This window comes from Athene cunicularia, assembly GCF_003259725.1.
Source record: "Athene cunicularia isolate RWA chromosome 4 unlocalized genomic scaffold, athCun1 chr4_part3, whole genome shotgun sequence".
Taxonomy (NCBI): domain Eukaryota; kingdom Metazoa; phylum Chordata; class Aves; order Strigiformes; family Strigidae; genus Athene; species Athene cunicularia.
This window is the reverse complement of record NW_020799100.1, coordinates 23,558,968-23,584,824: the sequence shown is the minus strand read 5'-3', so window position 1 is coordinate 23,584,824 and position 25,857 is coordinate 23,558,968. Positions and strand designations below refer to the sequence as shown.

Here is a 25,857-nt window from a genome sequence, read left to right as displayed (position 1 = left end):
GCTCCATTTATATCCTGTCACAAGTGCAGTCAACAAAGCCCCCCTCGCCCCCAGTTCAGACTATAACATGAGGGTGCCCGAGTGCACAGTTGAGACTGTGTGCAACTGAGTATGAGTGAACGGGAAAAAATCACAGAACGTCTGCCCTGAACAGAATATTTATTACATACCAAAGACTATGGGAAAGAAATGCTGAATGAGTTCTGTTAAAATACCATCTTTGAAAACTGTTTCCATTCATTTACAGATTCAATCTCCCCCCAAAAAAGTCTACCTTGTTCTTTGTTGTTAATAAATGTAGACCAGATTGAAACGAGTTTACTCAAAAGAAGTGTGAGGTTGAGGGAATGGATTTGACCTTCGTTGCCAAACTCCTGTGGTGCCTCATGCAGTGAAAGTGAATTCTCAGAAGACACAAGGCAGGGAGAAAACTTGGAACAGGGCCCTGTTCTCTGGAAATGGAGTTGCACTTTTCATCTGCTTAAAAAATGTTCTGAAAGGACAAGCTGTTTACTGCAATCAAAGGGTCTTATTCAGAGCATAGGAACACCATGTGTCACTTTGCTTGCCAGATTATTTCTGGGTTTCAGAAATCAACCGCAGTGCAAAGGTGGTAAAAGGCAAATACTGCAGTGCTGTGGAACAGATAGGATACATCAAACTTGATCAGAACTCCTACTTCCAGAGCCTCAGACATATCAGAAATCAAATTAAAGGAGTGGTTTTCATTCCTACTGTCTCTGGGGAGGGAGAAAGATGTGATGAGTTTGGTCTCTTACAGAGATGGAGCAAGGACTGAACTGGGGTAGTTTTCACATGCTTCACCTGCTTTCAGAATCTGGATGTAAGGGGAATTGTGCTTGTGCTGCTCCTCTGCTTGTGATGCCGGGCTGGGACGCTGCTCAGTACAGAATTGGGAGGTAATGGGCAAAGAGGGCTTGTTGCCCAGAACGCCCCCCCAAGATTGGCAGCAATTTGCCATTCTGGTTTCTGCAGCCTTGCGGTGGTGTTGGGCTGATAGAAGAGGCTGGGATTGTCTGTGGAGTCCCTGCGGTGCTTTGGGAATCCGGATGGTTGGGGTGAGTGAGGTTACTTGCACCTGCAGGTCAAGTGCCAATGAGGAGTGAAGAAACAGACTGCTCTCTAGGTGAAAGGCCTCAATGGGAAAACTTTTAAAAGAAAAGAGATTTCAGTGTGTCAGGGTAATACAGGTGGCAGGTTAAAAAGAAAAATCCAGCAGGTAAACTGTGATACTTCCTCTAAAGAGCCATGAATCTGCTCTCCATTCATATAACTGAAAAGGAAGCCCCCAGAGCCTCCCTGAACAGCCTTGCTCTTGCTGGGAACAAGGAGATTCATTTCCCTACTTCCCAGAGAGTTTGAAGTAAGCAGAGGTGATACCTAGAAATGGCCTTGGAATGTCAGCTGAAAGTAAATTTCACATGCAGCAAGCCTTTCTTCCCTGGGATTAACAACTGTGTGCCAACCTTCTTCCTGGAGTAATCACATAATAATGACAAAAAAATGTATTGAAAATCAGTGGGTGCAAAAGATTAAGCTTTGAGTCCTCCAGAAATGAAGAAAAAGCCCTTTAAACCATAAAAGGAGAGAGTGTGACAAGAAGATGGGTGGTCAGGTGGTTGGTTGGTTGGTTGATTTGTTTGCTCCTGTTGTTTTCTATATTATTTTTTAACACAAACATGAATAAGGCACAGACAAGAAAGAACAATACTCTGTCTGCCCTTCTGTGGCTTGACAGTTTAACCTCTAGTTGGTCCTAAGACGGTTGAGCTCCACGTATTTCCCAACGGCCCTTTGAGAGCGTGGAGCAGTGGGAGGCAGAGTAGCCAGAGCATATCTGGCCGTGCAGTTGTTGCCTTCTGGTCTGAGTGTTATTCCCTGGAGTGGGGAAAGCAGCTGCTGATAGGGCAGGGAATGAGAGAGAGGGGCCTCTGCATCTTTTCAGTGCTATTGGCTGGTTTTGTTTTCTGGCATCTATGAGACTTGAGCTTTGGAGACTAGCCATCGAACATCCTGTTTTCACTGAATTTGTCTCTGTTCTTCCCAGTCTCTTCTCCTTTCTTCTGGTTGCAGAGTTGCTGCAATAGCACCAAGGTAAGAATATGAAATGGCACTTCTTGGCTCATTTCTTATGTGGGGACTGTTATGTTTGAGCAAGGGGTATCCGGTGTTCTGAGCAGATAAAGGCAGGTTTAGCTGGGATCTCAACAATCACTGTGCTTTTTAGAGAGCTAGGCAACAGGGTCAATAATGCAACTCCAGATTTGCTGAGTGCTGAATTAATCTAACCTGCTTAGAATCACGCTGTGTAGATTCCTGTGCAGCAAGCCTGCACGCTTTCAGTCCTTATGCTCAACCCTGCTCTCGCTGAAGTTAGTGGAAGTTTCAGGATGAAACTGCATTGAGCTTCACATGTGCTGGGATTGGCAAGGACAGCAGATGGGCAGTAATTCTCTCATGACACAAGCGTGTGACCAAGCTGCAGCTTCCAGCCTTTTCTGGTAAAGCTGAGTGAGGATCTGTATGTAGTTCTTTACTTCTGGGAGCCCCCCTGGTGCAGGGCTTGTTTCCCTGCTGATCCTGGATGGAAACGTTTGTTGCAGAAGTGACCACTCCCATACTCAGCACTTTCTGCAAAACAGGCAGGGAGGAGGGACAACTGGAATTTCTGTGTGCATGGTCTCAGCACACTGAGCAGTCATCTCTGGGTGAGACTCCCAAGCAGGAAAGATAGGCAGGCTTGCTCTGCTACAAGTAGAGAAGGGCCAGAACTAGAACTGCAGGCCGTTGGATAGAAATGTGTAGGAATGGAGGAGGAAGGTGGAGGGGTACAGACAGTCAGAAGTGGATACGTGTGGTTGAAAGACAGCCCTAGCCACTTCCTCAAGAACACCCTGCCCATATTCTGCACCTCTTCTGTATGCTCCTGAGGCTATAGAGATCCTTGGTTTCCCTCCCTTCTTAGAATAATGTTCATAAAGAAGGGCTCAAGTTTCTCCCAGGTATGTTGCACTTCGAAGAGCAAAACAGGGGATGTATTACAGGAAATAAGCAACTGAGCATGCTTTCCAGTGCCAGAGGCCTTGGCAGCAGGTTCTGGTGCTATTCTGAGATATCAGCCAGCCCTGAAGGAGGAGGCAGTATGGTGTTCTGCATCTCTGTCTAGTCCAGGAATCCTGTGTAGAGATCCCAGGTAAGGGGCAGCTTCCTGCATAGGGAAAGGTGATTCACCTCAGTGAGACTCTGTACAGGGAGACTCAAGGAAAAAACATAACTCAGACAACCTAAATGTTCCCACTAGGCAGCAGGGTCTCTTGTGAAACTTGTTATGCCAGGCTTAACACGGGAGGTTATGGTTAAAGACTTCTTTGGAGAAGAAGCTGTTGATAACTCTTTTGCCTCTTTGGTACATCTATCATCTATTATCCGCAGTGTATGAACAAATGTGGTGAAACAGACTCTGGACTGTGTGCTCTGTCCCCATGGGGAGAAACTGAGAGAAAGCAACACAAACCAGATGTTTGTCATTTTGTTTGATGCATCTCCTGAAAAGTGCTCAGACAATATGATCATGGAGTAGAGTCTGGGAATAGGTACTGAACATGATGGGGAATGGCCTTCCTCCCTATAGGAGTTGCAGGTTTCAGGTACAAAATGTGCTTTAAAAGCACTGGAATGAGGTACCCTGGAAAACTCTCCTGTTACAAAACTTGCTTTGCTTTACTTCTTTTAATTTGTGTTCTTCTCTTTTTGACTGAAGATAAACAAGATCCTATGAGGACTTGCCCCTCCGTCCTCCCTCACAGATGGAAGGCTCCAAGGAAAAAATCACCCTGAATATTGGGGGAGTCAGATATGAGACATACAGCAGCACCCTCCGGACCTTCCCAGGGACTAAGCTGTGCAGCCTAACAGAGCCCCACGCCCCAAGCATCTACGACTATGATCCCACCACCAAGGAGTTCTTTTTTGATAGGAGTGCTGAGATCTTCAGCTATGTGTTGAACTATTATAGGACCAAACATTTCCACTGCCCCACTGATACCTGTAGGTCAGTCTTAGAAGAAGAGTTGGCTTTCTGGGAAATAAATGAGGCACAGCTATCATCCTGCTGCTGGCTGAAGCTGAATAAAAAGGAGGTGCAGCCAGAGGAGTTAAACATTTGGGATGAAAATGAACAGACGGATGACCAGTGCCTCATAGTCCAGACAGAAAGAAGGGATTTCAGCTGGCGAACCAGGTGGCAGCCAAAGATTTGGTCTATGTTTGAAAAACCCTTTTCCTCTTTCAGTGCTAAGGTAATACTATACGCGGAGATGGACATAGCCTTTGGAATTACTGGAATGAGTCCATGAAAAATGTTAATGGGTTCATAGCTTAGATAAGTATGCTTTGAGTCCCAGCGTAAAAATGAAAATAAAATTCTCTCTTCTCATTAAGAGACACCTCCTTCTCTCCTCTTCTTGCCCCTGGTCTCTGTACAAAATGCATGCCCTGTGCCTCTTTAAAATGTCAGGCATGCAGAGCAACAAACGCAAGTCAGAGACTGCAGAGGATGTTTTCTGTGCTGCTGGTATTTCTGGAGCCAGTATTTCTTCAGTGCTGAAGAGGCCCTCAGTGTGAATCTGGCTGTGTTACTCCAGCTGTCCAACATTTCCCCTTCCCTACAAACTCCGATATAGGAGTTCAGGTGGTTTTTCTTTGACTCCACTCTTCTCTATTACTTTTCAAATCCAGAAGAAAAAAATGCATTCCATGTGAGCAAAGCAATGGTAATCTTGAGAAAGATTAGTCTGGGACTGTACAGTGCCTGTGGAGGGGATCCTGGGGATGGGTTGGGGCAGGGAGGTTATGCAATACCTGCTTGTTGAACTCACTGCATGTGTGCCCTTTGCTCCCTCTGCAGTGCTTGGCTCTTGTTTCTCTGCTGTTCATCGTTGGAATTGTCATCATATTCTGTGAGGAGACCAAGGCGCAGTTTGAGTTCTTTACTGCTAACTTCTCCTCCAGTGGCCATTCTGAGCTCTCCCACAACGACCATGACCACTATTACCACCAGGCTGCCTACTTGCTTCATCTGGAGCTTTTGTGTGTCCTCTGGTTTACTTTTGAGTTTTCTGTGCGATTTTGTTTCTGCCCAGACAAGAAGTTGTTCTTCCAAAATCCCCTGAACGTGGTTGACTTCCTCTCCCTCTTCCCAGTTTATATTGAACTCTTTGTGGCTGGGCAGATTCAGAGAATGCCAAGCCTGGGACTTTGGTTGGGCTTTGTTCGCGTTGTCTATCTCCTCAAACTCCTGAAGATATCCAAGCTGATAGAAACACCACTGATCCTCAGGGTTCTGTCCTACACCCTCAAATCTATCCTCAGAGAGATTTGCATTCTGTTGATGATTTTGGCCTTTGAGACTCTCTTCTTTGGCTCTCTCTTCTTCTATGGGGAATTGCTGGGTAGTCATCCTTCCTACACAGGGGAGTTGCACATTGCTGACATTCTTGTTTGCTTCTGGTGGGCTTTGATCACACTCACAACAGTGGGCTATGGAGATATTATCCCTCTCACCACATTTGGCCAAGTGACAGCAGCCTTAGCTGCAGTATTTGGCATGTTAACCATTACCATCCCAATACCCATTTTCCTGGTGAAATTTAAAAGCTATTACGACATTGCTATCTTCAAACAGAAGCTGAAAAGGAGCAAGAAACCATAGTGCTTCATACCCTCTGTTCCTCTTTGCTTTTGGCAATAAACCTTCAGCATGATTTATGCCCTTTGGTGGGAAGGGAGTGCAGATAGTTCTTACTGGATTTACCTGCTGCCTCAGTGTATCTCAAACCACTGCTGAGGCCTCAAGCTGCAGTACTTGATACACAACTGATCAGACCTGTCAAATCCCACAGGTCTTTCCCATGTTGTACTTCATTCCATGCTTTTAAATGTCACAGTTTCTCATCTAGCTGTTTGGAGACAGGCTGTGATGCTGCATTACAGCCTGAACGTGCACCACATAGCTCAGTTCCACGACCTGGGGCCCCAGCACACTCCCTCAGCTGGCACACAACCTGTGATGCCAGCGATGCCTCCATCGCCTGACAGACAATAATCTCAATTTGCATGCTGGGAAAAAAGATTTTTGCATGGTCCTGCTCTGACAGTGAGGAGCAAACATGTTGGTTTTTTTTTTTTAAACAATGTTCTGTTCCCTCATTTTACCCAAACAAGCCAGTGCATCTGATTTGCCTGTGCTCACACACAGAGGTAAGGAAGGCAGCAGGCTGAACTGAGTACCTGTGGTCCCGAGAGCCATCACTGTTTGATAACCTACTTTGCGATCTCACAGGAAGCCACAGAATTATAGAATCACAGAATCAAAGAATGGTTTGGGTGGGAAGGAACCTTACAGCCCCTCCAGTGCCACCCCCTGCCCCGGGCAGGGCCACCTTCCACCAGCCCAGGTTGCCCAAAGCCCCGTCCAACCTGGCCTTGAGCCCTTCCAGGGAGGGGGCAGCCACAGCTTCTCTGGGCAGCCTGTCCCAGGGCCTCACCCCCCTCACTGGGAACAATTTCTGCCTTAGATCTGATCTAAATCTGCCCTCTTTAATATCTAATCCAAATCTACTGTCTTTGTTGTGGCACTTGGGAGGCCTCCAACAGCAAATCCTTTTTGCTCTGCTGAAGTCAATAGCAACCTTTCCTTGACCTCAGTGAGATCAGCATTTCACTGGGCACTTCCAGTGGATCAACACATTTCAACAGTTCTTGTATTTTTATGTAACAGTCACTGAGCTATTAGCCAAAATATCTATTTTTTGCTGTTCAAAAGGAAGAACATAAGCTACAGTACTCAACATCATTTTAATGTCATTTACTTTCTTAGACATAAATGTAAACTAGGAATATTTGTCTTTTAACTGGATACTCTTAATTGTTACTTATGGTTAATTTTGAAATAACAAATACTGTCGAGCTATGAAAAACCCCACATCTCATTGTTTATATAGCAGGATGATGTGCTAAGATTGTTCTGTTTAGTAAGTATAAATTTCTGTATACAATAACGCTTATGTATTTACATTTCATTAAGGCTGTATTTTAATTGCAATTTTGATTAAGTTTTGTCTGTCACTATGATTCTTCTGTTCAGGACAGCATTTTAAGGCTCGTTTTTTAAATTGAAATTCCCTCTATTCCAGTGCAATTACAATGAACTAGTTTCTGTCTAAAGAGGAAGGAAGTATTTCAGGCACAAAGCGGATGAAAAGTTGGAGACGCCCTGACAGTGGAAGGAAGGTCTAGGTGGGCTCCTGCACCTGCCTTTGCTGGCTGTGAAGTTAGGAGGTGGTTCAGAATCCTGCAGTGCTTACCTTTGTGTTTAGCCAGCTCTGCTGGTGTAAGTCCATTCTTCAGCAGGTGCTTCCAGGCTCTCTGGGCCCGCCCGTGCCGGTGCGGCTGGCTGAAGGCCGTGCTGCCAGGTGAAGGTGAGCACAAGGATGACACGGTCCCTCACGCATGAGCTCACCTGCCACATGCTTGGTGCAGCAAACGTAGCCTCTGGCGATGGGTCCTGGAGCTAGAAATCATGGAGGAGATGACTTCCCAGCACACATTGTTCGTTAGCCTGGCTGCTGTGCCAGACCCTTTCTCACAGCTGGGTCACGGACACACAGTCCTTACAGAGGGCATGGCAGGCTCGTCCTGAAAAAAGAGGAGAGGAGAGAAGCTTTGACAGCAGACTGGAAAAGCCTCCAGCAGGTTTCAGTATTAATAAGGCTGGGATTCACAACAGGGAGTAAGAGACACCAGTGGAATTTTACATCAGAGCTCTGGCCCCACCCAGACCTTCAGCCTCCCAGTGACCAGAGCACAGGCGTTACCAGGCGCTCTGGCTGCCCACAGGGGATTCAGGCACCACTCCTCCCTGTACAGTGCTTTAAAGTAGACTTTGTGAATGCCCACCCCAGATGCGATCCCAGCAGATGGTAATGTGCTTTTATTTTGAATCAGAATAAAAAGTCAAAAAGTGAATATCTCTCAAGAATCTGATTGCCAGGATGGAGTGCGGGCCAGTGGCCCTCGAAGGGTCAGGGAGCTGGGCGCCAAGCACAAACCCAACGCTAGAGAGCAGGGTCCCTGTCAGCCAGGACCCAGCTACACAGTACCAAGGGAGGTGAGGGGAACAGGACAGACACGGAGGTGGCAGCCAGGTTCATCCAAGACTTCTGCTCATGAGGAAAATTTGTAGTGATAAGAAGTGATTCTGCAGAGCAGAGTCAGGCTCACATCCAGTAACGGTTACCAGGGCCACACAGCCCACTGATCACCAGGCAGGTCCAGAGTGAAACAATCACTTTGAGAATACCAAACGGTTTCCTTTTGATTCGATAAAACCACTTGATTGCAATAAAGGCAAAACAAGAGAAAATGCAAACACAGTAATGTATTAATACAGATGTAAGATCCAAAATAAGAAAGATGTACTGCAGCATTTTTAGCTCATCAAAATCCTTCCATCTTTATTGATCAGAAGTAAAAAACTTACTTTTCATAGAATTATAGAATCATGGAGTATCTCAAGCTGAAAGGGATCCATAAGGATCGTCAAGCCCAACTCCCTGCTCCTTGCAGGACTACTTAAAACTAAATCATATGACAAAAAGCACTTTTTACTTCTTTCATGAAAATATCAGTTAAAAGAACATGTTCCTGCAAAACAGCTTAGGCTTTCCCAGCAGAAAATTCCCTTGCACATTGCTGACCAGTGCTGCTAACTTGTGCTGACCTCTGAATCGTCTTGAAAGATACAGCTCCGCCTCCTTTCATGTTCCCGGTGCTCCCCAGTGTGGAAGGATGAGGAGTTGCTTGTCACTGGGAAACACCAACAGCTTCACACAGTGCAAAAGTGATCGGAAAAGGGGCCTGTTCTTGGCAATACAGCTTTGCCAAAGCAGATGAGAAGAGTCCCTTCCCCTCCCTAGAGCACGCTTCCCTTTCTTGTGTGGAGGCTCTTTGCTGCAGATTTCCCAAGCAAGCGGAGCTCTGCGGGGAGTTAGTTGTGCTTTAGTGAGTGATAAGGGTGACTGTAGCCTCTGATCAGCTTTCAGTCTCCTTTGCAGTGCTTGGACAGGAGCAGGGAGTCAGGGCTCAAGCCACAGGTGATCTAGGAGTAGGTGAGAGCAAAGTCATGGGGACGGGTTGTATTGACACCTGACATGGTTTTTAGGTGGGTGGTTTCCTTAACCATCCATATCATGCACTTTGTGCTTAGAAGTCACTATCTTCCTAGGTTGCTACATTCACCGCCAAGGTTTATTTTCTTATCTTATTCCAAAATTCTTTCCTCTTTCACTTAAAGTATTTAACACAAATTGTCTCACAGTGGGTTAAGGACCAAACTGTCTCTGATGCTGTGCATGATAAATAAATTTGTGCCATGAGGTCTCTGCTAGACCCCCACAGCCTTTGGCACCTCCCTGTGAGCCTGGTTTCCAGGAGAGGTTTCTAAAGGAGTGTGTTTTGTGGTTCGTCCCCATCACAGCCAAGCACCTTCAGAACAGCATTGTCCACTCATCTGGAGCAGCAGAGAGAAAGAACAAAGCCTTCTGCGGTAAGACAAAGTGAGCCATCCTGGTTATCAGTTTTCTTGCTCGATGAGATTTTGAGGTGTAACTGCACACAGTGAGGTTCTTTGCTGCTGCTGCAAGTGGGAGCCTGACCAAGGCAGCCAAGTGTGCTGTGTCCCACACCCTTTTCTTGCATTGATTTGCAGCCAGCTTCATGCTCCATCTCCCTACCACTTTTGCCACAGCATGGCAGCAAATTAGCTGATGCAGTTTGAGCTTGTGTCTTTGAGACATGTGCAGGGCTTTTGAGGTGAGCAGGGTTCAAACTGAGGTTGAGGATGCTCACAGTGGCCATTCATCACTGTTAGGTAATATTAACTCCTACTTCTTCCCAGCCACTGATAGCCTGAAAGCAGTTAAGAGTTCAGTACTCCTGTCCCTCTCCTCTGAGTCTGTTTTCTTACCATTGTCTACATTCGATGGGCTGACTTTCCAGCGATTTTAGCTGTGTTAACTCCATAGCAGCCTCAAATATTCCAAAGCATGTGCTTTTTGAGGTTGTGACAACTCTCTTCTCCCTGTGCATTGCACATGGTGCAGTTACTGGACCCAAACTGCTCAAGGCTGCAATGAAGAAGCCACGAGCCCCTTGCAAGAAATCTCTTGGTCAAATGTTTCATTATGGGAAGGGCCAAACCCCACCCACTGTTTCTCTCATCCCCTAACAAAGGCTGTTACACATGCTGTTCACAGAAGGGATAGGATGTCAGACTCACTGTACCCATGAAATGGATGAGGGGAACCATTTACACAGCTCAGGACACTTTCTGAGAAACAAGCCGTGTTCTTGGCTACCCTGAACACTCCCAGCACCATGACTGGCAAGAGCTCGTGCCAGCGAGGGCACTGACTTTCCTGGGCCCACAGGGTATGGAAAATTTAGGGTCTGGTGTAGCACACTCCCACAGTCATTTAGCTTGCATGTACAGGGCATCTGCACAGCCTGGCTGTGGGCAGTGACTCAGCAGCAAAGGAATATTCAGTTGTGGATGATGAAGTCAGAGCCTGGTGAAGCCCCAGGCTCTGACTCACAGAAACCAAATGCATTTGGCATATGTGGGAAGTGAATGAAAGTTCCCAAATCTGGATCTTTCTCAGGACACAAGAACAAGCACCCTCAAGAGATAAACTGACTCTCAGATGGTCATGCTATTAAACTTCTGCTTGCTGAGGTGCAAGCAGTGCCCCTTCCAGATATTTATGCCTTTCTGTGTTTCTGTGCAGTTGTAGCACTGCTCTCGTGGACACACGTAGATTTGATGTTGTTGTATTTGTCTGAAAAGCTTTTCATTCATATGCCACAAAGTTTGCAAAGAAGTGATGGGAAATCCTGTGAATGATGGGAGGGAGTGTGTGTGTGTGTGTGTGGGGGGCCTGTCCACTTGCTGTGGCCAGGCAGTTTGTAACCACTCTTATGCTACTACATGTTGAACAAACCTTTTTTCAGTCTAAAGGTTGTGCCTGGAAAAAAAGCTGCTTGCAGTAAGGCTAAAACCTTCCTACCTAACACTGTGTATCCTTCTTTCAGCCTAACCCTGCCTGCAGAGAGCACTGGAGGAAAACTTGTGAGCAGTGACTCTCTCTCATAATTCTCCACCAAAAGGCTTAATTGCAGCCACCCTCCCTCCTGGCTGGCAAACTGCAAAGTCATTCTCCAGTGAGGCCACCTCTGTCACTATTTAAGAAGGAGACTTGAATGAGGTCGTGAGGTTGACTTTAATCGACTGCTTGCTTGGGTTTCTTTGAAACAAATCCCCACCATTCATTTGGGAGCAAAATATGAAGTGAACATCCTTCCCTGGCCCCAGCCTCACAGGAAGTGGACCCTCCGTGCCCTCTGTGTTAGCAGCGCTAAGAGTCACATCCATATCCACATCTATTCACATGGTTCTTGGAGCCAATATGGTTTCATAATGTAGATCAGGTTGTAGTTTTAGGCTATTGCTTTTTGTCTGTTACAAAGCTTGTGAAAGAGTGCACTCTGCTGCCTTAGAGTTGTATTTAATAACAACAGAGCATACAGGACTCTTGATCTTTAACGTGCTTCCTAAAGATGAGCCGATTAGTCCACATAACTTACCAGTGGGTAAGCCCAATTTGTCTTTGGGATTACTAAAGAGGGAAAAGCCTCAACTCCTCATTCAGCAAAGCATTTGAGATTGTGCTTCATTTTAACTGTGTGTGGGAGAGAAGTACATGTTTAGGTGGGCTTAGGATCCCAGCTACCTGCTTGGGGCAAAAGCTTCCTGTTTATTCAGGACTAGGAGAGACCCAAGCTGGAGGATGAATCTGTGAGCATTGCTGGGATGGTCCTTCCCTTACAGCCCCGATTAGCTGCCTCAGGTAATAACACCATTGTTAATAACATTGAGGACATAGCACCAGTGGCTTTAATGCAGTTTGTATCACCTTGTCACTAATTTGAGTAAGTATTTGAGTAACTTAAAGCGATGAAGTCACATCTTCATTGGTTTCTGTTCCTTCTGCTAACTTCTGTATGTTGCGCCTCACACTTGCAGCATAGATGCACGGTTTAAGTGCCTCTGACTATTTTTTTCTAAAAGGTTTTCCTGCCTTTCTGCTCTGGAGCTTTATGAACTAGAGATCTGAAATTTCTAAATGTCAGTGCATTAGCCATGGTGCCTTGCAAAAGGCTTCCTGCATCTTCATAGTTTTGCAGAGTGACTGTCTCAGGCTTTTTGCTTTTCCCTTTGGGAGATTTCTTGGCATGATTTAAAACTGTCAGTGTTGCCGATGTTGCATGAACAGAGAGAAACAGGCAATAGACAGGTTAGAAATTGTACAGCCTGATTGTACAGCCTGCTGCTTCAGTCTTTGTTTCTGTATGTTATACACCATGGTCCTTTTTACCTATAAAAGGTCCAATTCTCTCCTGAATGAGCAGAAATTCTGTAGTCTCTCTTCTGTAGTGATACCCTATGTCAGGTTAAATTCATACTGTACTGAAAAAAATAAATCTTTAAAGTGAATTGGCTTTTCAGTTTCTTTGGGTACCTTGTCTCGTGACAAAGTGTAGAAAGAAGACTGCAGCTTATCCTGAGGTATCCTTTTTTACAGAAAACTTCTCTAATATTTGCCATCTTTCTCATCTCAGACTTTTTTCCACATTGCTGTAAATGACCTGTCTATTCACACATCTTCCTTCCGCTCCAGCAATCCTGACACCTGCTCTGGAGTTAGCCACCCCTCGCTCCTCCTTAGCGTCCCCCCACTCCGAGCTGCCGTGCGTGCCCTGCCTAGCCCCCTGCAGTAACACGAGCTGGGAGGATATAGTCATGCTGTGTCCTTCAGGGAAACATGAACTGCCCAAAGCCAATTAGTCTAGCAGTGCTCCTGCTTTTCCTCATTGGAATCCCTTGTCTTCTGGATAGTTCCTTACATCTTCCTCCTTCTTCCCTCCATATTAGCACGCTGGAAAGGACAGAATATCTAACATTCATGCTGTTCCTAGTCCAAGTGGTGCCTGAAACCCAGCCCAAACCCAGCACCTTCACCCACCTCTGACTGAAGCCTGATGTTGGCCCCAAATTGCAGCAGAGCCTCTGGGTGAAGTTCACTTTCATCCTTCTTCTGACCCAAGCCCTGAAAGTGTGGCTTCCTCTTCCTCCTCCTTGGAGTCCATCAGCCTATGCCATGTATTTTCAGATGTGCCTGTGTGGCAGTTTCCCCAGCCATGGGGAAATTCAGAAGCAAAACTTTGCTGGGGAGATCTCTTCTGTGATTCATCTGTGCTAGGGAGGGGAGAGTTTCTTTTCCATTTCTGCAGCTTGGAGAGGTACCTCCTCTAGTGCCTCAGCAGGCCAAGTTTCTGACTTGTGTCTGGGCTGCTGTACTAACATGGTGTGTGCGGGGCCTGGGGTGGGGAGGGAGATCGTGCTCTGTGTGAGTGATACGAAGGGAATCATCCTCTTAAAATATGCCTTTCTCTCTCCCTCCCCCACTTTCCTTTTTCCTCCGTCAGTGTTGTCACCTTGTAGTATTTTAATCAGAGGAAGCAGATACATCAAGGAAGTTAATGGCAGGGGCGAGGTGGGCGGGGGAGTGGAGAGGAAGAGGAGGAAAGTCACATCACAGCCCAGTCTGCCAGTGTAAACACTTGATTTCCTGTTATTGTAGCCTAAAATGTACCATGACATCATTTGTGGGCCTCCCAGAATCACCCAGAAGGAGGAAAAGCCAGCATTCCCAGCCCGCCCTCAGTGTGAATCCAAGGGATTCAGACCCTATAAGGCAGTGAAGCTCTGCAAGCAGCAAAGAGAGTTTCGAAATCTTTCTTGTTCTTGGCAATGTGGAGATTTCACAAACAGGAAAAACTGCTTTTACTTTTCCTAAAGGGGAAACGTTTATGCCTCATTAAATATTGATGCCTTGAACCATAGTTACTTTAGGAGCAGAGCTGAAATACAAGAAAAGCTCTTAGCTGAGGACAAGCATAGGGGAGTCCCTCACCAAGATCACGTCAGTTCATCGTTCCCAGACATCCACTTTTTTATAGTACCCACTTTTATTCCTAATCACTCTACAAACAATGTAGTTAAGCCAAAAGCTGTGGATTATATAAAACAGTCTAATATGGAATTAATTTGGTAATTTTGAAAGGTGAAGCTAGCCCTCACTATAGCAGAGATTGTGAGTTAAATGTTCTTCCTCCTTTCCTGAGCATTAAATCAATAGAGACATTTACCCGGAAAGTTTAGAGCTGAGCTCTTCTGAGCCTGGATACACAAACTATCCTGGAATTTGACCCAACGGGTCAGATTAGAGTCTCAGTTACAGTTAATCCTGAATCACTGCACGCAGTCTGTGCCACCACCTCTCTGTTCACAGAGATGGGCTCTCATAACTTTTCTGAAAGGGATAATAACTAGGCTGATTCCACACCAAACCCTTCAGCTATGATATCTTTGGGCAGCCTTTCAGATAGACCATGATGGGGTATCTGCATTTTTTTTTCCCCCCAAAGCAAGGAAATAAACTTCATAAATACAGTGCTGCATTTGTAATAATTTGGAATCATATCCTCCCTTGCACACCTATCAAGTGCTTGGCAAACATCAGTAATTATAGTGTAACTTTTTGTTCTTGAAACAGGAGAAATTAGTGTTTTCATGTCATATGTAAGGAAACTGAAGCACTGAGATTAAATGAACCTACCACTTTACAGAATAGAATGTATTCTCTTAATGTGGGTTTAAACCAATTCTCTACCTCCAAATAGTATCAGAAAATTAGATTTGTCATACCATAAAGTAGACTTGAAATGTCTGAAGAAAGTCAGCCTAGAGAAGGCAAGTCTAGTAAATAAAGCACGCTTGGGATTGACATTAAAAAGAAACAGAATAGTCTTGCAGTTTACTGGACAAAACCTAACAATCATGTTTAAGCTTTGCTGTTACTACTCCCACTTGGATTTACTGGAATACGAAAGTGGGTTGTTCCCTGTGAGCTATTTTTGAATAGGAGAACCGAGCCATTCAATTCTTCATCATGACTATCACCCATTAAGCAGTTTTCTCTTCATGCCCAATGCTGCAGAGTGCAGCACTGGGAAATGAACTCAGATTTATGCACAACTATGTCAGGACTCTGCATCTAATGAAACCAGGAGCCAGGTTCTGATGACAGTAGCAGGAACCTGCATATTTATGCCCAGCTCTGCTGTGAGCAAGGCACCAGGAGAGCGATAGCTGCGAGGTGTTGAGGCCTTGAATTAACTCCTATGATTTTGTGTCTCACCAGAGCGCTGAGGTTATCACGTGGCTTGGCAATGGAGCGGAGAAGCTCCTCCTTCTAAGCAATGAATCTGCCAGATCTAGAGTGCAGTTACTCTGTCCCCAGGATTTCTGCTGACTCACGTGGGAACACGTGTGTGCTCAGTGACGGGAGCGGCAGCGGGGCTGGGCCCTGGCCACAGGAGGATGGTTGAAGTTTGGGGTTTTGTGTGCTGTGAATGCCCAGCTAAGATGCTGCCTTGCATGTTTCTAGAATATTGATCCTTGTCTGTGCAGGAGAAGGTCTGGGTCGTGTGCTGAGTCTCTCCCATCGCATTCCCAGAGCGCAGGAATCTCCTGCCCACACAAGATGGGTCGTCACTTTTACGGTTACCCCCGGCAGGCTGCTTCAGCTCTGCAAAGGGCAGGTGAGCGACACATGGCTTTCTGACACAGCTAGCCTTTGGTGGCAAGCATTTCCCATTCTGCTTTTATGGTATGACATGATGCCGTGTTTCCTGGATACGACAAAGATAAAAACAGCGCAGGACTGTGATGTATGACTGAGCTTTATGAGAATACTTCATCTCTATGACTAATATGAAGTGGTGTAGCAAGAATATTAGTAAAGATGACACAGTAGAAATTATAGCAGTTTAAGTTATGATGACAAGCTTGGGAGAGCATCAAAGTGTGCTTGACTCCCACTGATTTGTACAGGATTATCTCTGCTTATAGCCAGGGTGAATCATCCTGGAAAGTTTGACTCCATTTACTGTGGAAAGCTAGGCAAAAACAAAATGGAAGAGAATCTGGAAGAGCACTCATTCATTGGGGCAGTAAACCCAGGTTTAAGACTCCAAGTATCAGACCAGAAACACATTGGTCTGGTGATACAAGAAGCCAGTCCAGAGGTGGCTCTTTCTTCTGGTTCAAATTTATTAAAAAAAAAAAAAAGCTGAACTTGTTTGCTGTTTCCATGCCCCTATAGATTTATGCCAGATCAAATCTCATCTCTGCTGAAGTGTGCTAGCATTAAAGCATGAAGTCAGCAAAACTCAAAATGAGCGAGCTAATCAGACTGAAATGTCCTTGCCCGCTCCAGATGAAAAGTTTACTGTCAGCGATCCAGAACTTTGTGGATCCAGTATTAGTGTTCACAGAAACAGAGCCTGTGTGAAAGGAAATCTCTAAAAAGAAATAAATACCTTATTTGTGTTCTGTTGGTCTACTTCCTCTAGAGAATAGAAAATGGAAAATACAAGAAAATGCAACTGAACAGAAACTGATATGCTTTACATACGTGGTTTGGCAAACCGGAAAGTACTAGACAGTATTTAATGTACTTTTTTCCCCAAAGGATTAAGGCTTCTGATGAAAGACATTACTGTGGTGTTGCAGATGTAGTGACGGAGACATGGAAAGGACAGATGGCTTCTTCGGCTTGGGGCAGAGTTTGGATCAATACCCAGAGTGATGCTTTCTGCAAGATGAATGCAGAACTGGCTCTGTCGCCTGTGCGACAAGCAATGTGTGCATGTATGTTCTGCAGCCTACCAGTAGTCCACACAGTGTGGATTAGATGATGCTGCATGATATTTGGAGGCCCCTCATAAACCTACTTTCTCTGTTCCCATGACTCTGCAAGAGGGAAAGAAAGCTACTTCCTGCAGGTAGGGAAAGGAAATAAGGTTATTTACTTCTGTAATATACGGCTCTTCTATTCAACAGAGCAGGTAAATTTGTACATCTCCTCTGGGAACACCAGCAACCCTCTGGTTTTCTTACCTCCTCTGAAGTGCTGTGGAGCAGCCCAATGTTCACCCACCTGTACTGTCAGCAGTTCCTGCTGCAGAATAATCTATGGCAAACACAACTGTGTGGGGGAATGCCAGCAAACAAAGACAAATCTAATGGGCTGTGCTTTCTGCTCTCCTTACTATTGATTTTTCCTAACTACAGCCAAGTAAAAAGGAAAAAATGGTTCTTGTATGGTTAGCTGTGCAATTTTAACCTTGCTGTTGTGAATCCCCTGAGGAAACAGGCAGGATGGGTGTGAACTCAGGGAAACCCTATAATTACAGCAGCATTAGAGTTTTACTGTGGCCAAAGGCAATAAGGCCTATGAAAGTTTCTTAGCTCTTCATGTATCAACTCAAGCAGAAGATGGAAATCAGTCACAGTGGAGGATCAACCCAACAAACTTCTATTATTCATTATTCAACTCCTAGAGAACAAAGTGGAAAACTTATGATTAACATCTTGGAGAGGTGAAGGTAAATTGCCCACTTTTCTGCTTTTATTATCTGAAATAAAAACCTTAAACACCCAACTGATGGACTCCCATAACCATATCAGAATCTCAGCCTCAGTTTTGAAAAAATACAGTTTTTCATCTTCGTAGTGCTGATACATGTCTCATACTAAGGTGAAAGAGCCACCTAGCAGATGACACAATGACAAAACGAGCCAAACCTCATGATTTATGCATGATGCATGATGGTTTACTGGAGAGGCCTGTAGTTTCGGAGTACTAAATACAGCCAATAGTGTGGACCAGTCCTTCAGGGAGTATATCTAATATAGCATAAAGTTTAAAACTAAATCTTCTTCCAAAGGAGTGGTAGTTTAATCACATTTAGAGATATGGAGCCAAAATTTCTGTCATTGTACCTCTGGAGCTGTATCAGTAGAGAATGTGGCATCCATTGGGTTAAAGTGAAGCAATATTGCCAGCTTATATGATTTAATTTCGAGGTTTTAATATCCTTAGCATTTCTTATGAACCTGAGCTCCTGGAATTGGATGTGTGTATTTTTTTTTAAAGTAAATTTTCTAATAATAATAATAATAATGATGATGATGCAAACATATTCATTAAGCATGAAAACAGTGATTTGGATACAGCTAGGAAACAATGAAGCCCAAATTTCGCTCTAGGTCTCAGTTCATTTCAAAACAGGTAGCCTGTTCCCTGACTTTGGAGGTCCCGCCATGAGCAACGTGACCAGAAAGAAGGGAATGCAAGCAAGGAGCAGCTGAAACTCCGGCAGAGCAGCAAGAGCCTGGTGCCTGACGGAGGGGCTCCACTCACCACAGGCAGCAGAGGACAGCCAGCCAGTGTCACGGTCCTCCTGCCTAGAGAGGGACAGACACTCAGAGCCACGGACCCCGGGGCTCCACCGGCAGGGCCGGTGAGTGGTGCCGCAGGGAAGTGCTGCGCCCCGTTACCCCCCACCCCCAGACGGGACGGGGCGCGCTGAGCCCGGGGTGACCCGTGGGCCGGCTCGGGGAGCCTGGCCCGGGCTCTGCGGCTTCTTCCCAGACCACCGCAGGAAGCCAGAAGGCACATGCACAAACACACGCGTTCAGGGTGCTGCAGCTCGGCCCCGGGACTCTTGGACGACCACTTTTCTCCTTGGCTTCAGTGAGGACTTGTAATACCTCCTGTGCTCTTGAGGAGCCGTCCTTTTTCCTTAATGATTATTTTTAGCTGGGCACTAGCCTTTCACTGAGGGGGACTGCTATCTTGATGGCTGTGTTGTTTCTAAGAGAACCACCCAGACACCTTTTGTGTTTTCAAAGCAGTGTACAAACATGCCTAAGCTAATCCTCCCTGCCTCCATGCTTGCTCAGGATGGAGGTTTCTGGTGGAGAAGGGGAAAGGCTCCTGGGCTTGGGGATCTTCTCAAAATGTGTGTTTGGGCATGAAAAACTAGTTTTGACATTGGGGGCTTTTTTCCTTGTCATTTTAACTCCGGGGATTTTCTTAAACAAACAAACAGAACAGGTTGAGTGAGAGAAAAAGAGTGTAAAACAAAGGAAAAAAAGTTGTGGCTGTCTTAAAAGTGGAAGTCTGTGTTCCCTATGAAGAGAGAAAAATTCTCCTGAAACAGAACAGGCATAACTGGGACTGAGTGTCTGGTGTCTGCTGCTGAAGGCTGCCATTTGCGGGACAGAAAACAGCAAAGAACACAGTTATGTACTTATGTATCTGTCTACCTATCTACCTGTTATCTATCTGTCTGTCTACTCATCTATCCATTCCTTTTTTATAACATACTCGCTCTGCTGGTACAAATCCTAAATGCCTTAATTCCCTGCATTTTAGGATCAGAAATGCCATGTGTTTAGCAAAAACTTAGGAAAAATAAATGATGCCATCTGTCATGCCTGTGCCTAACTGGGCAGGGGGACGGTGTGTGCTGTGTGGTGCATCATCGTGTTTTGCTGTGGGGAAAAGAACTGGATGCAGAGTGTGTGGGGGAGTTAGGGTTGCCCCGGGGTTCTTGTCTCTCACAGTCACACAACCCTGAGGCAGATCTCGCTATGTAGTGTTAACAGTGTGGGAGGGAATCCCCTTCTCTTGTGAGTGAATCAACTGGGTGGGAGAGGTGACACAAACATTCCCAGATTAAACTCCAGCTCTAGGCATCTCCCGTACAGTAACGTTCTGGGTGTTTTTGAGTCTACTTCATGTTCTAGCCCAAAATCAGCTGTAATACTTACCTAGACAACACTGTCATGGGTCAGGGTTTGGTGTGCACCTGGAAAAAATCTGCCATCCGAGCAGGAGCCAAGAGTAGTGTCTTCAGTATATAATGTTCCTGCATTGGAATAAAAATGACTGGCAACTCCCTGTATATTTTTAAGCTTTCCAAAAATAGGTCTAAGTCTCAGGCAAAATGAATGGAGCCAAGACTTAGATGGAAAGAACTGGTAAACTTTGTCTGTAACGGTTAGTGCTGAGATCATTGTACGCCATTACCTGGAAACAGGGGCCAGTTTTCTTTTCCCTCCTCGTGGCTGTCTGAGGCCTTTGTGCCAGTGCATTGACTGACCTGACCAAAGTTCAGAGCAGTGGGGAGAACTGGCTTACCGTCAGTGGTATTTCTAATAAACTTGGAACCAGTTGTCAGAATAATTTGCTGTCATTTCATTATTCTCAGTGGGTTAAATTCAGCTCTGGTACAATTCTGCTGTTTCCACTGAAGATACAAGATAAAGGATGAATGTATTTTGCAAGGTCTCCTTCCTCCCTGACTGCAGAGCTTCTCCTTTGTCATCCCATGAATGAAACACAAAGCCCTGCCAGTGGACTAGAACCTTTGTGAGTGAACACTAAAACCCACCACGCTCTGCCCAGTGTGTCACAGCACCACTGGCCTGCCCCCACGGCCTCTTGTCATGACTGGGCTCTGTTTGCAGCTACAGACTCTTGCTGTGACATGTCATTTTGGGTGTTGGTGATACACATGCCTTTGGGAGGTATTTCATTTTAAACAGCCAAACCATATTGACCTAAAAATCCCTCTCAAAACTGGCTTCTCCCTGGTACCTGTTCAGTAATGCTCAGTTTGGCCCTTTTTCACTGTCTTGGACTGACCCTGTATACAATTATTACATGGTTATTACATGTTTAAGCCTTCAGAAAACCCCAGCATAGGTAAATCCCTTCCTGATGGACTTCTCTCCAGTGATTACCTCTATCAGAGCCACCTGGAGCCCTGTGGTAAATATTTCATTTTGTGCCTCCTTTTGCCTGTGTGAATCAAACTCAATTTCTTTCAGCCCTCTGAAATACACCTTCTAGTATGGGACCTTTGCTTTGTGGGTTTGGTTTTTTTTTAATTACATTGAGGCAAACTGGATGGAATAAGGACTTTATCTTTTATCAAAGCTACATGAATGGCTGTTCAAGTCACCCAGCATTAGTCCAAAAAAACTATATGCTGACAAAACAGCCCCTTGTTTAAGTGCTCATGCTAAATAAATCTGGTATTTCAGACCAAATAATTTATGTGCTTTTTTTGCTTAAAAGGTACTACGAAAGCTTTGATGTAAATGAAACCAAGACAATAAATCCCCACTGAAATACCAGACCTCCTCCCAGAAGAACGTTTAATGTCATCCTGGTCTAATCTAATTCTGAAATACTTTAATATTATTTGGGCTCTGAGCAGTCTGGAAAAAACAGCATTTTTGAGGCCCTGGGTAATGTTACTCATCTGTACAGACTCCTGCAGGGAGGATCTGCAATCAGCTGACACTTTTACCCCTTGGAATCTCATCCTGCAGTTGGGGAAGAGAGATAACCCTTGCCTGTGGCTCTCCAGGAATCCACGGATGTGCTTGTTCTCACACAGGGCCAGGCAGGGAGGGCTCAGCGAAGCGGCTGCTCGGTACCATCCCTCCTCAGCAGCTGGCAAAGGAGAGCCTGTGGGGGAGGTGAGATCTTGGTGCAGCACCTCCGCAGCAGGAATTCCGCTGGAGCACCATGTTCAAATGCTTCAGATGTCTCATCCTCCTCCTCAACAGGGAAGGGGAAGGGGGAAGAAAGAAGGAGGAGAGGAAATAAAGTGTAGAGCTTCACGTGTCTGTCACAGGAACCCTTGTCTTTCAAAGTGGCATGAATGGTATTTTGTTTGGCTGTTGCTACCCGTAATAGAGAAGAAAGACAAGAGAAGTGGCTGGGGTGAGAAAGAAGTGTCTGTCACGCTGTAGAATTCACTTTGCTTTGCCTCAGCCCTTCAGAATGTTTGCAGACTGTTTGCCAGGCATTTGTGACTCTCTGTGTGCAGGCCCCTGCCTGGCACACTGTGAGTGGGAATGCATTTGCTTTGGACCTGATTATTTCACTAGCACACGGCTTCGCTTGCGTTACGGCTCCTGTCCTCAGCACTAGGAAGAAAACATTAGTTCCCTGCATGCTAAACTACGGCTCCTTACATTTGGCACAGAAATTGCTAAACTTTTATCATCTGAAGTTTCATCACCTTTGTGAAGAAGAATGATTGAATCCTCCATCAGATACCTCAGTGTTAGAAGTCCCAGCAGAAGCAGAAACAGGCTGTCCCCATCATGTACAGTAATGAAGAACTCCCTAAAGAGGCACCTGCATTCAGTGACAAAGCTCACACCTAACATTCCTGGATCCAAACCTGGCAAAAATCATGAGCATGTGCCTTTACTATTCTGAATCTCTTCCATCAATATTGATTTCTGTGGGAAACAAGTGTAACTCTTTCATGGAGCAGTCTTGTTTGGCCTAGTCTAAGAAAGTCTCAATGTAAAAATGGGTCAGAAAAGGTAACTTGTAAATTAGGCTCTTAAGAACCCTGTGCCTTTTTGTGTAGAAAAGTTACATCAGTTTACATCAATCCAATTATATTGATGTTTTTTCCTACATAGACACAGCACAGAGATTCTAGTTTAGGTGAAACCTGCATATTCAGATGAAGCAAACAAAGCTTATGGAAACAAACGTTTCCACCTCCTGCCAGGCGGGCACAGGATAGTTTTATTACTCTCTGTAGTATTACTCCTGGTTTACTCTGGGATGAGGCAAGGCCTTGTCTCTTCCAAACTTCTTTTTTCTGTTTTATAGGGCAAGAACTATACTGGATTTTCTCGTCCTCACATAATGCTGCATGGTGAGGAAACATCACATTGAAAAGCAAATCAACCCATTTTATCAGTTTCTCATTTAAAAATTATTTGTGTTATATTACATATACATTTACAACAGTATTATTTCTTAGCGAACAAAAGAGAAACTTCCTTTCTGCAGACCCTGAGGATTTAATTATGGGTATTTATAAGCCACTTTGAGATCTTTTGAATGCGGCCGGTAACGGCGCGACGGGAGCGCCCTGTACCCCCCCGGGACTGCTCCGCGCTGGGCGAAGCCTCCTGGAGCCTGGTGGGGAGTTAATGAACTCTGTGGCCGCCCCTCGTGTGCCGTGCAAAGAGGAGAAGTTGGGGTTTTCGCAACTTGTAATTAGTCAGTGTGAGTTGCCGGGGAGCCTTGTCCCAGCTTGACTCGAAGTATTTCTTGGCTGGAGAGATCTCGGTACTTCAGAAAGTCTGGTCAAGTCCGTACTTGACTCTCCTTCCCACAGCAGGAGTTCGGTGGCTAATGAGCAGCGCGGGGTTTTTCCATTTAATTTCTCCTGGCTGGGGTAAGAGAATTGGTTCTAGCCGTTCATTGATAGAACAGGAAGGAGCCGGCTGGAAGGCTCTGGATGTTTCCTCACTGGGACTGATTTGAAGGCCTAAGAACATCTGATGTTTAAGCTAAGAGCCTGTGGTTTATGTAAAGAAGAGGAAAAAAAAACCCCAAAATCCCCTAAATAAAAAGCCACCCCCATGCAAGTGGAAGTTGAAAGGGAATCCACCCTGATTTTTTTTTTTACAGGTAACTTTATTACTTTAAAATAGATATTAAATGCCTGTTTGACTTCTGCTTTTCCTGCTGTCTTAAATGCTAGCTCTCTGAGACAATAGCTGGATTTTTTTTTTTTTCTAAACAGCAACATCTTAAATGATATCAAACTCAAGCCACTTAAAGGTTAAGACAGTATTTTCTGAAGCTTTTTAAAGGCCTTTCTTCAAACATCAGCAATGATTAGTGAAGATTTACTTCAAAACCAAAAAAAAAAAACCCAGACAACATGTTCAGTAAGATTAACAGAAGTAGTTCAGGTTAGGGAATTTGTGTCTAAAATGCAGTTGAGACCTTCTAGGCAGAGAGATTACAGTTGTGATGAGTGACTTCTTTTAGCGTGAACCAGCCCAGAAATCCTGGACATGTTGCAGAGGCGTGTGCAACCCTGAGTTGCCACTAATAGGCCGAATCCAGATGTTCGGGCACGGTGCTCGCTCAAGGTGCTGCCGCAGCCTGTCTCTGCAGACACGCCCTGGGCTGGATTCATGTTCTCAGCCTGCTGCTTTCTGGTTCTGACAGAGCAGTTCTGCTTTCGGAGCTTTTAAAAACTGGAAGAGATGAAGAAATGCAAGTGCTTTGCTGTGACACTGTGTATCACACACCGCAGATCCCGCAGATGTTTGTGCCTGTTGAGGTGCAGAGCTGCTGGCCGCCTGCTCTATCAGCCTTTGGTTTCCTGCCCCATCTGCCCTAGTTGCAGACCCAACCGAAATAATATTTTAAACATTATTTCTTGAGCTGTGGTTTGCAGGAACAGGATATGCCGGCATAACTGTGTAATCAGTTCTTCATGTGAAAGAAACATGACTGCTAGTGTGCTAGTTTAAGATTTGTTAATAGCCACTTAATTAACAAAACGGTAAAATGCAAGTGACTCCTCAATGAAGGTCAAACGTGGGTGAAACTTGAGCAGTTAGATGTAGCTATATGTGGGCTTCATCACAAAAATAAATCCATTGTGAAGAAGACAGATGGAGGAAATGTTCCTGGGAACAGTTCTGGCTGGGCAGGAAAAACACTTGTGTCTAGAGTGTTTGGTAGCTCTTATCATTCATCTCACCAGGCTTACAGAACATGCTGCTGCGTGGCTTTAGCAGCAAAACCTGTTGAGTTCCGAGTCCCTACTCCTCCTTAAGCAAGGGTAAATGTTAACACATCTAGCTAGAGATTTCCATTTTGTTACACAAGGTTTGCTACAAGTGGCACTGTGCTTTGGTGCACTGTTAATAGGAATCCAAGATTAACTGATAACCTTTGAACTACTGGCTGTCTAGAAAGTCTATCCTGGGTAGGCGGGCTGATCCTGCCATGCTTGCCACAGGAAAGCTTCACTGTTTTTTCTAGAGTGATTTTTATAGTTAAGCAACCAACTCTGGTTTGGGTTTTTTTGTTGTTGTTCTGAAAGGTTTGCAAGATGTAAACAGTTAAAGATACACACACCAAAGAGGGCATGTAATTCCCCTCACACTTTGTGTGGCAGAGGAGTGGAAGTCGTTGAGTGCTAAAAGGCCTCTTGCAACCCATTGTCAAGCTCTGAAAAGTCTCTGCCATGAGTAGGCTCTGATCTCATGCTAACTCAGTCAGCTCTGGTCTCTCCCTGAGTCATTTCAGGCTGGGCAGAGCTGGGAGTCACAGTTCCAAATCCTGGTCGAAGTGACTGAGCTGTCACGGTGATGGCTATTCCAAGCCCATAGTTAATCACTTGAACTTTAGTGTTACAAAAACCATCTTAGTTGGGAGAGTGGGAGGGAAAGAGACCTTTTTTTGTACTGGTGGTGCCCACTTAATGGACTGATACTTTACTGTATTTTTAGCGATTAGAAAAAGCAATGCTTCTGAATTGGGATTCATTAACTATTTTGCCTATGAATGTTCTTACTTTGTAGATATAATAATGGATAGGCCAGTGAACTTGAAAGCTGAGCATCTGTCATGTATGAGCTGTGCATTCAACTGTCCTATCACAAAGTCTTGAGCAGCTCTGTTTTAGATAACATAGTCTTCACTTGTTGGGGAGAAATGGGTTTAATCAGAACTAATCTCATGAATACAGAAAGCTTCAAACTAAGGTGTAATAAAGTTTGGACTCCCCTTATTGTATTAGCAGAACTAAGTGTTTCACTCTGTTCAGAACCTAAGTGTCCAGGTTTCTAGGGCAAAGTGTTACTACAGAGAAAATCAACTTGGACAAGCATGAAGTCTTCAGCACAAGAGAACAGTAAGATCCCAAAGTCTCAGCTCTATGATGCTATTTAAG

The 25,857-nt window shown here is 45.0% G+C and overlaps 1 protein-coding gene across 4 annotated transcripts; it reads left to right on the top strand.

Annotated features, from left to right (window-relative positions):
- Positions 1-163: 163 nt before the first annotated feature.
- LOC113480111 (potassium voltage-gated channel subfamily C member 1-like) lies at positions 164-6,454 on the top strand. Of its 4 annotated transcripts, none has more exons than XM_026848714.1 (4): positions 164-1,079; positions 2,069-2,115; positions 3,782-4,319; positions 4,928-6,454. In XM_026848714.1, the coding sequence occupies exons 3-4, from the start codon at positions 3,828-3,830 to the stop codon at positions 5,729-5,731; spliced, it is 1,296 nt and encodes a 431-aa protein (XP_026704515.1). In that variant the 5' UTR covers positions 164-1,079; positions 2,069-2,115; positions 3,782-3,827; the 3' UTR covers positions 5,732-6,454. The 4 variants fall into 4 exon arrangements, with proteins under 4 accessions (XP_026704515.1, XP_026704516.1, XP_026704514.1 ...); XM_026848715.1 differs by lacking the exon at positions 164-1,079 and adding an exon at positions 3,094-3,214 and having other exon boundaries at positions 1,310-2,115; XM_026848713.1 differs by lacking the exon at positions 164-1,079 and having other exon boundaries at positions 1,310-2,115.
- The last annotated feature ends 19,403 nt before the right edge of the window (positions 6,455-25,857 follow it).

Bases quoted from the DNA above. Each gene is read 5' to 3' on its own strand.
- LOC113480111 (XM_026848714.1), top strand. From the start codon at position 3,828: ATGGAAGGCTCCAAGGAAAAAATCACCCTGAATATTGGGGGAGTCAGA. The intron at 4,320-4,927 runs GTAATACTATAC...CTCCCTCTGCAG, and splicing joins TTTCCTCTTTCAGTGCTAAG to TGCTTGGCTCTTGTTTCTCT.